Genomic DNA, 12,848 nt, shown 5'->3' on the forward strand with positions numbered 1-12,848 from the left:
AAAACTGATAGGGCAATAATATTTTTCAAAACATTTATGAAGTGACTTTTGAGGTCCAGCGTGAAATCATTTCTAGTATGGTTGTGTGTCAGTTTCTCAAGGAAAATTGTCATTGAATTTTATTCAGGGAAGCTACACACTCATTTTAATACATTTGAATTGTTTTTTCAAAGAAAAATAAGTTTTCAACTTGAGAGGAAAAGACTACAGATTTTGTTCCACCCTTGCTTCACTATGTTTGCGAGTACTGTTTCTAATCAACTTTAGTTTTTCTTTCTGTAATTCTTTTTCTTGGATTAATTATATTTTTAAACAATGAATAATGTCATTTAAAGTTATTCTGTCCAGTTTTCCACTTAACATAACTGATGAGTTTTTAGTTCACAGTGAGTTAATGATATAACTAATCTATTACTCAAGTGTACAGTATAAGAATAAAAATAATTTGTTTATTCAGAGTGATGTAAGAAGCCTTGAAACAGATTATTCAGATCATAGATGATAACAGAATATAGAAGTTATGCTAATTCCTTAAATAATTTTTTCTTACTGTTTAAGTATTTTTTTAATGTATATATCAGAAATTATATAATTCTTGTCATTACAGAGAAGGGAGTACTGTTCATAATCACATATATGTACTATTCCTATTTACTTTTTAAAATAGCACTTTTAAAATTGAGATATACGTCACATAGCATAAAATGCCACACTGTAAAGTGTACACTTCAGTGGTTTTTAGTTTGTTCACTGTTTTGCAACCATTATCACTCTCTAATTTCAGAACATTTTTGTCACCCCAAAAAGAAATCCCATATATATTAGTAGTTAGTTCCAATTAATCCTTTTCCCCATCTCCTGAAAACTACTAATTTACCTTCTGTCTATATGGATTTGACTGTTTTGGATATTTCATATACATGGAAGTATATCCGGTTCACTCTTAGAGAGTAGGAAATTAAGTTTTAGTTAGAAATCTCTGATCTAGATGGAGGATCATTTAAAGCCCTTGTAAGTAGAGGCTTCTTGTCCTTATTATGATTTAGTACCTAACCAGTGGTGCCTAGAACACTGTTGTCTCACAGGTGGCTTGCAGGCCTGCAGAGATACTGATTCCCCTAGTATTCTTGGCTGTCAGGCATGGTCTGGGGCAGCTGGAGTCCTTGGTACCTTCAATTTCCAGCAGCTTCCTATGTTCACTCTAGCATAGCATACAAATTTCATTTTTACTACATGTCATACTGTAAAATGGATTGAGAAACACAGCTCTAATTGTTTCAAGAAAATGTCCATTTTGTTATGTTTCTAGTATTATGAGCCTCAGGAACCAACTTGGGAAATTAGTTTATCTGAGCTTTTCTACTTGCATTTACCTTCAATATATAAAGAATACCAATATTCAGGTGGTTAGAGGGAGGCAGAGAGACATGAAGAAAAAGGACGGTATCTAGATATCTTTGTTATACATGCCAGATAAGTTTTATAAAAGTTTCATGCAACTTAGTATTGTAAATTCAATTATATAAAGCGCACTGAAAAAATTGCCTGTATAAGGAATTCTGTCATTTTTTTCTCTGTTAAGCACAGATCCTTTTGTAATAGAAGTATCTATCCTCTAACACTTTTAAGTTTTTTAAAAAACTAACCATACTTACATGACAAATTAATAATGAATATTGTAGCAGCTACCGTCTTACAAACTACTGTGGAAATTTGTTATAGAGAGGTGTAACCAGGAATAAGTTTTTAAAATATCACCCAAATAGTTCACATGATTCAATTAATTCAGTTAGATTGTAGTGGGTTTGTTCAGTACTGAAACATTTAACATCAGTTAAGCAAATAATAAGTTTTGAGGGAGAGAGGGGAGATTTTTTTCTTTTCTAAGTTTTAGAGTTAAAAAAATTTTTTTTAGCCCATTTCTTTATTTTTACCTCCCTTTGAACTACTCTTAGAGTTTGAAAAATAACTCTGCAAGTCCTGAGCAGAGGTGAGAGAGATTCTGAGGCTATATCCCCAGCTCAGTGGGAAGGAGTCACAAGACACTAACTATTTTTTTTTTTTTTTTTTTTTTGTGGTATGCGGGCCTCTCACTGTTGTGGCCTCCCCCGTTGCGGAGCACAGGCTCCGGACGCGCAGGCTCCGGACGCGCAGGCTCAGCGGCCATGGCTCACGGGCCCAGCCGCTCCGCGGCATATGGGATCCTCCCAGACCGGGGCACGAACCCGTATCCCCTGCATCGGCAGGCGGACTCTCAACCACTTGCGCCACCAGGGAGGCCCGACACTAACTATTGAAATGAGTACAGAGTGAGAGTGACATCGCAAGTATGGTATATTTCCCCTCTCTGGTCTAGATACACTTGGTCCCCTGAGTCTTGTGAGAGCTGTCTGACTTTAGGCAGAGATGCAGATACTTCGTTATGGGTTCTAAACGAATCTGGTACTGTTACAGTTAAAAGAACATGCATAACTGAACACAGAAGGCTATCACCAGTACAGACTTTATATAACTAAGTGGAGTTCCCTTGGTATAATTATTATGTTTGGGTGATCTGGTTCTTAGCTTTGCACACTCAGAAATTCTCTTGTTACTGTGCATAAAGATATTGAATTCTAGGGAACAGACTGGTGTTGGGGGAAAAAATGCAACAAACAAATAATAGCCAGAATAAAAGTTTATTACTGTGTAACAGGAAGAATAATCATCATAAACACCAGATACTTGTGTTTACGGATAAGTAACTAGAAAAATATCTACTCATAAAGGGAGTTAACAAGGAAGATTTTCTGCCTGGGCTAGGCTCAGGTAGAGAAAAAAAAAAGACTTCCCTAAGAAGTTATAAGCATAGGCCTACCTTCATGTGGATATGACGCTATGCTGGCAGGATGATCTGAGAACCCCCAAGCCAAGAAAGTGAGAAACAAAGTGGCTCCTAAACTGCTTGGCAAATGCAAGCATGAAACACTCTGAACAGAGGGACTCCCAGCAACTACACAAGATTTCCTCAGATCAAGTCCTGAACTCACAATCTAGAATTACAAAATACACAAGGAAATAGTTTACTAAGAGAAAGAGTCAGGAGACAAAAGAAACACAAGGATTATAAATCCAAGGAATTCAAATGATAGATTTATCAGATAGAGACTATAAAATAAATATGTATAAATGATTAATGACTCAGATCTTTTGTACCTAAGGTATTATACACACAGCCATATGAAGAAATATGCTTATGAAATTAAAAATTCATGGAGAATTGAATATTAATTTAGACACAGATGAAAAGTGAAGAAGTTAACTGGATTATAGATGTGAAGGAATTATCCATAATGTAGTACAGGAGGAATAAAAACTTGTAAAAATATGAAGGAGAGAGGTAATTCAACATATATTTAATATGATTTTCTAGAGAAGAGAATAGAGAAAATAAAGAAGAGGCTATCAAAAATATAATGGCTGATAATTTTTCAGAACTAGTGAAACACATGAATCTCCAGACACAGGAGATTCAAGGACTCTGGAACAGGATAAACTTAAAAGAAATACACACTTAGACATGTTCTAGTAAGATTGCTCAAAACCAGAAATAAAGAGATCTTAATCTTAGGCAGCAACTAGAGGCAAAAGATAACTTACAAAAGAGCAATATTAAACCAACAGGGGGCTAATATTTCAAAGTGCTGAGATGAGTTAACTAACAACTAGAATAAACTACCCAGCTAAACTATCATTTAAGTATGAGGCTGAAATGAAGACATTTTCAATGCCTGGAAGAATTTGCTATTAAAGGAACCTCACTGGGCCTTCCCTGGTGGCGCAGTGGTTGAGAGTCCGCCTGCCGATGCAGGGGACTTGGGTTCGTGCCCCAGTCTGGGAAGATCCCACATGCTGCCGCGGAGCGGTTGAGCCCGTGAGCCGTGGCCGCTGAGCCTGCACGTCCAGAGCCTGTGCTCCACAATGGAAGAGGCCACAACAGTGAGAGGCCCGCATACGGCAAACAAAAAAGGAACCTCACTGAATGAACTTCTAAAAGATGGTCCCTAATGGGAAGGGAATTTAACACAGAGGAAGAGAAGAAATTCAAGAAAAAAAAAGTTTGGTGAGGGAGCATAAAAAAAAAAAAAATCAATGCTTTCTCATCTTATTTCCTTTTCTGTGGGTGTGGAGAATATGTAGGATTTACTCTTATTACAAACATTTTCCCAAGGGTCTGTATATAGCAGAGCTGAGTATGACTTTGTATTTTAAAGATTTAAAAATACTTTTAAAAGGGAAAGTTTTATTGTTAATGATTAACAAAACAAAAGATTGAGAGTGCCTATTTCCAGATTGTAAGTTATCATTGGTTTGGGTTTTCCTTATCATTTTCAGTATGTTCTAGTTTTATAAATGAAAATATTATGGTATTTTAATTGGGAGTAAACTACTTTTATAGAGACATTTAACAATAATTGTTCTTTCATTTAGATCAAATCCTTTTTATGAACCTAAACCAACTCCTCCTCCAAATAATTTGGTAAGTCCAGTTCAAGAACTGGAAACTGAAAGGAGAGTAAAAAGAAAAGTCCCGGCCCCACCAGCCATCTCACCAAAGACAGGAGGAGTAAATGAAAACACAGTTATGTCTGCAGGAAGAGATCTCTCCACTTCTCCTAAGGTAGGAGTTTAATCTTAGTAAAACATGTATTAGTGTTTGCTTGCTTTCCCCATGCAATTTAATTCAAATTAAGAAAAGTCATTATTAGCTATTTTTGATGATATAAAAGTAAAATATAAGTAAATCCATTATACTGCAACATTGTATATACATTTGGGAGTCTATAAATTTATGGTACAGTATGGATTGAATAGTTTGGGTTAAGATTTGTTTTTAAAATGCTGTCTTGAAATGAGAGGAAGAAAGGCGTTATGATTGTAGCATTGGTGCTTTGAAGAAAGGATACTTTAAAACATCTAGGCATGAGAAACAGCTTACTGTAATACAGAGGAAGACGTGGAAATCATCTTTTGATAAACATACTAGAAAGGTTGAGGCTCAGTGCAGAGAAATGCTTTGCCAAAGAATATTGGTATTGTCATTTTGGTTTATGTCAGATTATAGTTTTTGCCTTATTGTCATTCTTTTTTAGAAATATTAATGGATAATAACTTCATGGAAAGGTGAAGCACAGTGTTGAAACAAAGTTTAAAGCTTTTAAATGGTTTGACTGCAAATAGTATATCTTTCATGTGTAAGGTAGAGATGTTGGATTTAGCAAGTTTTTTAAAGGAAATAACTCATGACCATACTCATGAGTGTTTTGTTGTTGGTGTTGTCACCATATAACATTATTTAATTCTCACAGGTAGGGGGGAAATGAAATGAACTTGACCTCAGAGGGATAAAGATCACGGGTTCCCCAGCCAGTAGACAGGATTGGAACTGGCATTTCCATTAATTATGCGCTATCTGGACCATATTCCACCTCAGGTGCCTGGGCTGCTGCTTTTCTCAAGGGCATCAAATTTCAGTAGTTCCTCTTGGATTTTATAGTTCATTCTGTGGCTTTCATTAAATGCCAGAGTTCTGAAATAGTTTATTTGTTTACTTTTTTTTTTTTTTTTTTTTTGCCGTACGCGGGCCTCTCACTGTTGTGGCCTCTCCCGTTGCGGAGCACAGGCTCCGGATGCGCAGGCTCAGCGGCCATGGCTCACGGGCCCAGCCGCTCCGCGGCATGTGGGATCCTCCCAGACCGGGGCACGAACCCGTTTCCCCTGCATCGGCAGGCGGACTCTCAACCACTGCGCCACCAGGGAGGCCCTATTTGTTTACTTTTATTTTCGTTGTTTCAGAGGGAGAGTGAGTGAGTTCACTGAGGTCCTCACTCTGCCATTCTAGAAGTCAGTCTACAGGTGTGTTTTTATACCAGCTGTTTTTTAACTGTGTGAAACTTTAGGAGGAGCAATTAGGACTAAATTCTGTCTTGCTGTTGTCTAGGGAAAGTGGAGGTGGGGTCTGTAAATGAAAGCAGCAGATAGTAGAAATATAAAGCAAAGGAGAGGGTCAATTCCTATACCCATGACAGCAAAAATAAAGACAGTAACTGAGGCATTAGTCAGAATCAAGAAGCTATGTAGGAGCTTTAATCATTCTAACCATCAAGAATGCCTACACCTGTCCCTTGTTTTCCTGAATCTCTGCTCTGTTGCCTACTCCCTGCCCCATCCCCCTTCTGTAGTCCATTGGAGTTTGAAGCTGATCATGAAATCCTCATCCCTTTATAAGGGATTGGAAAGGGACTTAACAGTACTTTATTGTGTGCCAGGCAATGTTCTATTACTTCATTTGATCAGAACAGTCTGAGAAATACATACCATTATCTCCTTTTTACATATGAGAAACTGAACTTTAGTTAAGTAACTTGCTCAAAGTGATAAAACTAGTATTGACAGTGCCAGGATTAAAATTGAGGTCTTTTGAGTCTAAAACCCATGTTTCCCATTGTGCTGTTCTATGTCTAGAGAGGTATTTCCAGTTCCAAGTTGGAACTCTACATTCTTTTTTCCATAGAAACATGGTTACACACAGTGATTAAGTTCTGTTGTAGTAAAGTATAACATAGCTATTTTTTATATTATTTTGAGGATAGTGTTCCATTGTAGACACATTGTGGAATAAATGATGTTTATGGAGAAAGCTGAGCATTTTACCACCATGCTTCTCTTAGAAAATGCCTCATCATGTTCAGACACAGACAGTAGAAACACAATCAGTCATATCCACAGTAATCTGCTGATCTGGAAGTTAGTTTGGATAACTCAGCTATGTGAAACACAACTGTCAAAGATTAATTTAAAAAAAGATTGCTGATATATTATTAAATGAAACAACAAAGTGCATAACAGAGTATAGTATGATAGCTTCTGTATGCATAAAGTTTTATTTAAAAGGCTTTATTCACACATATATATAGACACACATACACACTCATACCTTATGGAAGGAATCACAAGTAACTTAATAGTGGTTACTTTTTTTTTTTTTTCCTTTTAATAATGGTTACCTTTGAGGAGAAAGGTCTTGGTGTAATGGTGGGTATGCACAAGATTGAAGAAGCCATTTCTTTTCCTTTTTTACCTTTCTGTGTTTAAATTTTTGAACTTTATAAATGTTTTTCTTTTCTTTTTGTTTGTTATACTCAGAGGTTACTGAGTAATGAGATCATGGATCTTTTTTGTTGTTGCCTTTTGTGCAAGATACCAGATGACATTTCCCCCAAAAATTCATCCTTCAGAGTAGAGGAAGTCACTCTTAGGTTTGACCAGTGGTATTAGTTTGGGGGTGGCCTGGGGTTCCATCAGACACCTCAGTGTTGTGCACTGGAAACCAGGTATAGAGGCTTAGCAGCAGGTCACTAGGCCCACTGTTCCACTTCCATGGCACAAATCTTTTAATTTTTTATATTTATGTAAGATTTCATTTGAAAAAAAATGGACCATTGCCAAACCAAAAAAGAAAAAAAAATTGGAAGCTACTAACTACACAATTATGTATGAGATAAGGAAGAAGGTTAGAATCAATGGCATACTGACAGTGATAAAAGATAAATGACAGCGGAGAAAGCACAGTGGCATGGGGCTTATTCATCGTAGGAATAGACCTGTATATATATCCAAGTAGTCCTGAAGACTTTGCAGTATTAAAGCTTAGTAAGATAATTGACCATTTTGGCAACCTTGAGTCAACATGAGAGTCTTATTATGCTTTGTATACAATATTCTGTTTAGGAAAGCAGGAAAGTGTCATAAAAATATTTCCATTAAAATTAGAGTTCTGATGCTTAAAAAGGTATGCTTCTTGGTCAGTTATTCTCCTTATTTGTAAACTGAAAAGGAGGCAATAGTTCAAATAAAGCTTTTGAAAAAAAAAAGACTCAATTTTAGTTGAATAATAAAAGGATATTTACATCACAGTTGTTTTAGATAACAAAATGCCAAACTGAACTCAATGGCAATTGACTGCAGAGGCTATTCAGTGTCATAGAACAAGTGCTTAGCCAGGTGATTAATTTCCCCCACCTGTCACCTGAAACTACTTATTTTTAAGAAAATTTATGAAAAAGAACCAAGACCAGTATTTAAACAAAGAGATAATTTTATTTACAATATTTACAGTATTGTAAATTAAATTCAAACTACCCCCCTAAAGGCAGTTAAAGACCCCTCACTGTTATAGATTGACAAAAACTCCTCACTTTAGACCATTGATTTCTGCATTTGTAAAATGAGAAGACCATGAAACTTCTTAAGACAACTTAGGACAAAAGACCAATATTTAGGGAAGTAACCTGACATTCAGAGCACAAGCAAGCAATAAAATAAAATGATAAATTAGGCTCAGTGGTGGCTGAGCATCATTTACTGACTGTGAATATAAGTTAATAAGTATATAACTCTGAACTCCTAGATATGATTCATGCAATTTAATATAAAGTGCAAGTCAGGTTATAAAAGCTTAGGAACATAAGTGAAATTGTTGCCAAATACATCTGCAAAGGTATATATTAAGCACTGTATACCCAATTCCATAAAAATCACAGTATTAACAGCCAAGTATCAGTGACAATAAAGAATTCACAAGAATTACAGTTACGCTTATGATAACATGGAGAGGAGTCTCCCTGCACATTCGATGATGAGATGAGCCTGGTCACGTGGAGGAGGGCTCACTCAAAGAACCTGATTAGTACAGCTCCAGTGATTGACCATGATACTTCTGTCCACTTACTCCATCTCTAAAAGTGGAAACCTCATTCATATCTCAAGACCCAGCTAAGTGACTCAAGCCCTCACTCGTATTGTTACCTCTTTCTAGAAAGCGCTGGTAGAGACCCAAGTTTTATACTTGGATGTTTTTGAGTACAGATTGCAGAAACTGTGAGAAGCCCAGGGTAAACCAAAGTCAGAGTTACACACAGTAGTCCTTGATTGATTTGACCAGCAATTTCAAACCAGAAAGCAAACACCCTTTTCAGTTTTTATACATAAAGGCCTCCTTCTAGAACGTTCTTTACCTCCATTTCTGTCTGTGCAAAACTGTGCAGAATGGTGCCTATGGGCCATTCATGCTGAAATACAATAAGCACACAACCAAACTATTAATTTCCTCACATGTAAGTTGAAAATGCCTCACATCTTCCAAAGAAAATCTTTAAAAGATGAAGATCAAAACTTAATTGAAGGGCTTCCCTGGTGGCGCAGTGGTTGAGAGTCCGCCTGCCGATGCAGGGGACGCGGGTTCGTGCCCCGGTCTGGGAAGATTCCACATGCCGCGGAGCGGCTGGGCCTGTGAGCCATGGCCGTTGAGCCTGCGTGTCCGGAGCCTGTGCTCCGCAACGGGAGAGGCCACAACAGTGAGAGGCCCACATACCACAAAAAAAAAAAAAAAAAAAAACTTAATTGAATACAATACTTTATAAAATAAAATTCTAAACTGCATTCAGTGATAGCTTGCAGAGGGTGAGATAAGGGTAAGCTTAACTTACCTGTAAAGTTTTTATTTACTGGAATACCTTACTTACCAGAATACCCTGTTCCTCAATAATACAGAATAAATAGGGCACAGCTGTATGTATCACCTGTTTTATTGGTTAGTATTCTTTTGGTTATGACTAGTAGAAACAGGCCATTTTGTTGACCTTTTTTTTCTTAAGCAAAAAGGATAACTTATTATGAAAACACAAGGAAATTTTTGCAGAACTGTAGGTAGAAGATACAGCTGGTTCTTTCAGACTGCAAAGGGCTTTTAAGTGGGTTACTGCTACTGTGCATTTGTCAGATTTGCCCCATTTGTGCACCAGGGCTGAGATTAGAGTTGAGGCAAGGCAGTGCCTAGAGCATAAGATTTAAGGAGGCATTCACTTTTAGGGTGGTGCAGATGCAGAGTCTCATTTGCACCCCTTGTGAAGAAGTGTCTCCTTAAATTTTGTGACCCAGGAGCCTCTCTTGCCTTGCTCTAGTCAAGGCCCTACAGTGCACATGTCTAAATATATTTTAGAATTGACATTGTAGGTGCCAAAAAAAAAAAAAGTTTCTCAATAACCTCACCAGTAATTCTATGCTCTGAAAACTACCATACCTTTTCAGACAACATTGTGTTAATGTAGTAAACTGATTTTGAAGGGAATACTATTCAACTTTTGATAGCTTGGGTTTTTTGTTTGTGGTTTTTGTTTTTTGTTTTTTCATTCTACCATACTGTTTCTAGACTTCTTTCTGCTCAGTTGCAGAATTTGCCTCTTGATTTTTCTGACTGTATTCAGTGGAAGAGATAAAATGTTACATTTTGCTTAAAGAAACAAACCATGATTAGGGTGCTTGCCTTTTGAAACAAATTTTGTAGAGTAATTAAGTGTGATTTTGAAAGGTTGGTCTTTTATATCACTATATTCCAGAGTAACTAAATAGGTGCCTGTTACAGTTTTCCAGTTGAGGATTGGGAAAAAAAGTGCCACCACATAGAAAAAGAACCTGAATAAGGTAAATAATTTGAGCACGTTAATGACTCAGTTTGGCTTGTTTGCTAAAAGCTTTATAAAGGCTAAGGAGTTAGCAATAAATGGTAAATTGAGTGTTATTGATGTATATTGGCAGGATCACTTTAGGGTACATTACTGATGATAAATGTGAACGAAGCACTGATTAGCTCACACTTTACTGCATGAAGAAGAGGAATATATTTAGAGCATTTGAACAGATTCATACAAACTATGATAGAACCCTTCTCAGTTCCCAGTATTGGATAAATTTCACTCCATAATAATAAGAAACAAACAAAAAAAAAAAAAGAAAGGAAAGAAAAGACCCACAACAGCGTGCACAGCAGGGCCAGGACTAGGGTGAGGCAAGAGAGGCAACTAGGGTGCATAATTTAAGGAGCCACTAACCCTCAGGGTAATGCAAGTATAAACATGGCACTTGTTTAAACCCCAGAGCTAGTGTCTCCATAAATTTTGGCAATAGATGCCTGATTCATAAGTGGACACTCACAGTGTTATGCATGAACCTGAAAATGAGCGCCTCCTTAAATTTTGTAAATAAATAAATAAAATAAAATAAACTGGTCAAGAAAAGGGGACTGATCCTAGCATCAGAGCAAATGACCTTCTGTAAAACAAACTTAGCACAGAAACAAAAGTTTTTTTAAAAAAAACTTCTAATCAGTAATTTTAGTGTGACTTGTTTGGACATTCTACTAATAAATTAAACAAGGGCAAGTACCAAAAATAATGATCTGAGACAAAATATTAATCATGGGTGAATCTAGATTAATAATATATGGGTTTTTATTGTACTATATTTGCAACTTTTCTGTAGATTTGAAAAATTTCCCCCCAAAATAGTAAAAAGTAATCATTTGAGAATAGGAAAGATCTCTTGGATATGAAAAAACATAATTTTCTAATTTTAAACTTATAAACACTGATAGTATATTGTAGAACATCAAATAAATGAGTTAGAAAACAAACTTGAAAAATTCTCTTTAGAATTCAAGGTGAAAAGATGAAGAGGTTAAAATTATGGGAGGGAAAATAAAGAATACAGTCAGGAGATTCACTATATTTGTAGTAGGGTTATAGAAATAAGAATAAAAAGAGGGAAATAATTTACCAAAGAGAGAGAAGAGAATTTATATGAGCCAGAGAAAGATTTGAGTCTTAGATTAAAAGCACTCACAAGTACCAAGCAAGATGAATGGAATGAGATCCAAACCTAGACATATTCCGATAGTACTTTTAAATTTCAAAGGCAGGTTACCTACAAAGGGAAGATTTTACTATAAGATGCTTTTATAACATTAAATGCTGGAGACAGTGGAGCATGTTTACATAATTAAAAAAGAATAAATATCTGTAAAAGGTTTGAAACACATCAAATATATAAAAATTCATGATTTTGTAATGTTAATACCAAAATAGTTGACTTTTGAAGTTGCTAGGACACCAACTCATTATTGTGTAAATTGATAAATAAAGGAAAAAGATCAAGTAATCATCTTGACTTTTCTTTATAAAATGTATTTCAAGATAATTAAATAGTTGGTGAGGGAAAGTTCTTCCCCACAGAACAATTTTAGCTATGAAATACAGATAGACTGGTATCTTGGAAAACTCACCATTTCATAATGCCTAATGAAATAATGGATCTAGCAACAGTCAGCATGGCTGATAAAATCATTAGTGAAAAGGTTTTATAATAGATGAACGGATCAGGCTGATAATTAACTGTAGTGATCTGTAGCGATCAATCTTTTTTTTTTTTTTTTTTTTGGCGGTACGCGGGCCTCTCAATGTTGCGGCCTTTCCCGTTGCGGAGCACAGACTCCGGACGCGCAGGCCCAGCGGTCATGGCTCACGGGCCCAGCCGCTCCGCGGCATGTGGGATCCTCCCGGACCGGGGCACGAACCTGTGTCCCCAGCATCGGCAGGTGGACTCTCAACCACTGCGCCACCAGGGAAGCCCCTGTAGTGATCAATCTTAATGTAATTAAGAGTAAGACAGTCAGGCATTTTGTGCTTCCTGATACATTGCAATAGCAAGTATATAGGACTACCATAAGTATACTTGCCAAAGAATTAAACTGAGATCTAGTCAAGCCACTGGTTATAATACCAGTTTCCAAGAAATACTGAGTGGTAGAGGAGCATGTTAAATGACACCATGAAGATGAAATCAACCAAAATGGAATGGGAAATTCCTTAGTAACTTCTGAACTTGCATCCACTTAATTACATATTCTCAAAACAGATGGAACTAACTTTGAAAGAACTACAGAAAGAAACAAGTAGTCCATATCATAGTGAGAA

General features: G+C 36.5%; 1 protein-coding gene across 4 annotated transcripts in view; it reads left to right on the forward strand.

The window, feature by feature from the left end:
• Nucleotides 1–12,848, forward strand: part of EHBP1 (EH domain binding protein 1) — a 343,930-nt gene that overhangs the window by 161,563 nt on the left and 169,519 nt on the right. For all 4 annotated transcript variants that reach the window (XM_060117415.1, XM_060117412.1, XM_060117414.1 and 1 more), the window contains one exon: nucleotides 4,471–4,660. In XM_060117415.1, the coding sequence (XP_059973398.1) occupies nucleotides 4,471–4,660 (190 nt within the window). The remainder of the gene's footprint in view (nucleotides 1–4,470; nucleotides 4,661–12,848) is intronic.

Source organism: Mesoplodon densirostris, chromosome 14 (assembly GCF_025265405.1).
Source record: "Mesoplodon densirostris isolate mMesDen1 chromosome 14, mMesDen1 primary haplotype, whole genome shotgun sequence".
Taxonomy (NCBI): domain Eukaryota; kingdom Metazoa; phylum Chordata; class Mammalia; order Artiodactyla; family Ziphiidae; genus Mesoplodon; species Mesoplodon densirostris.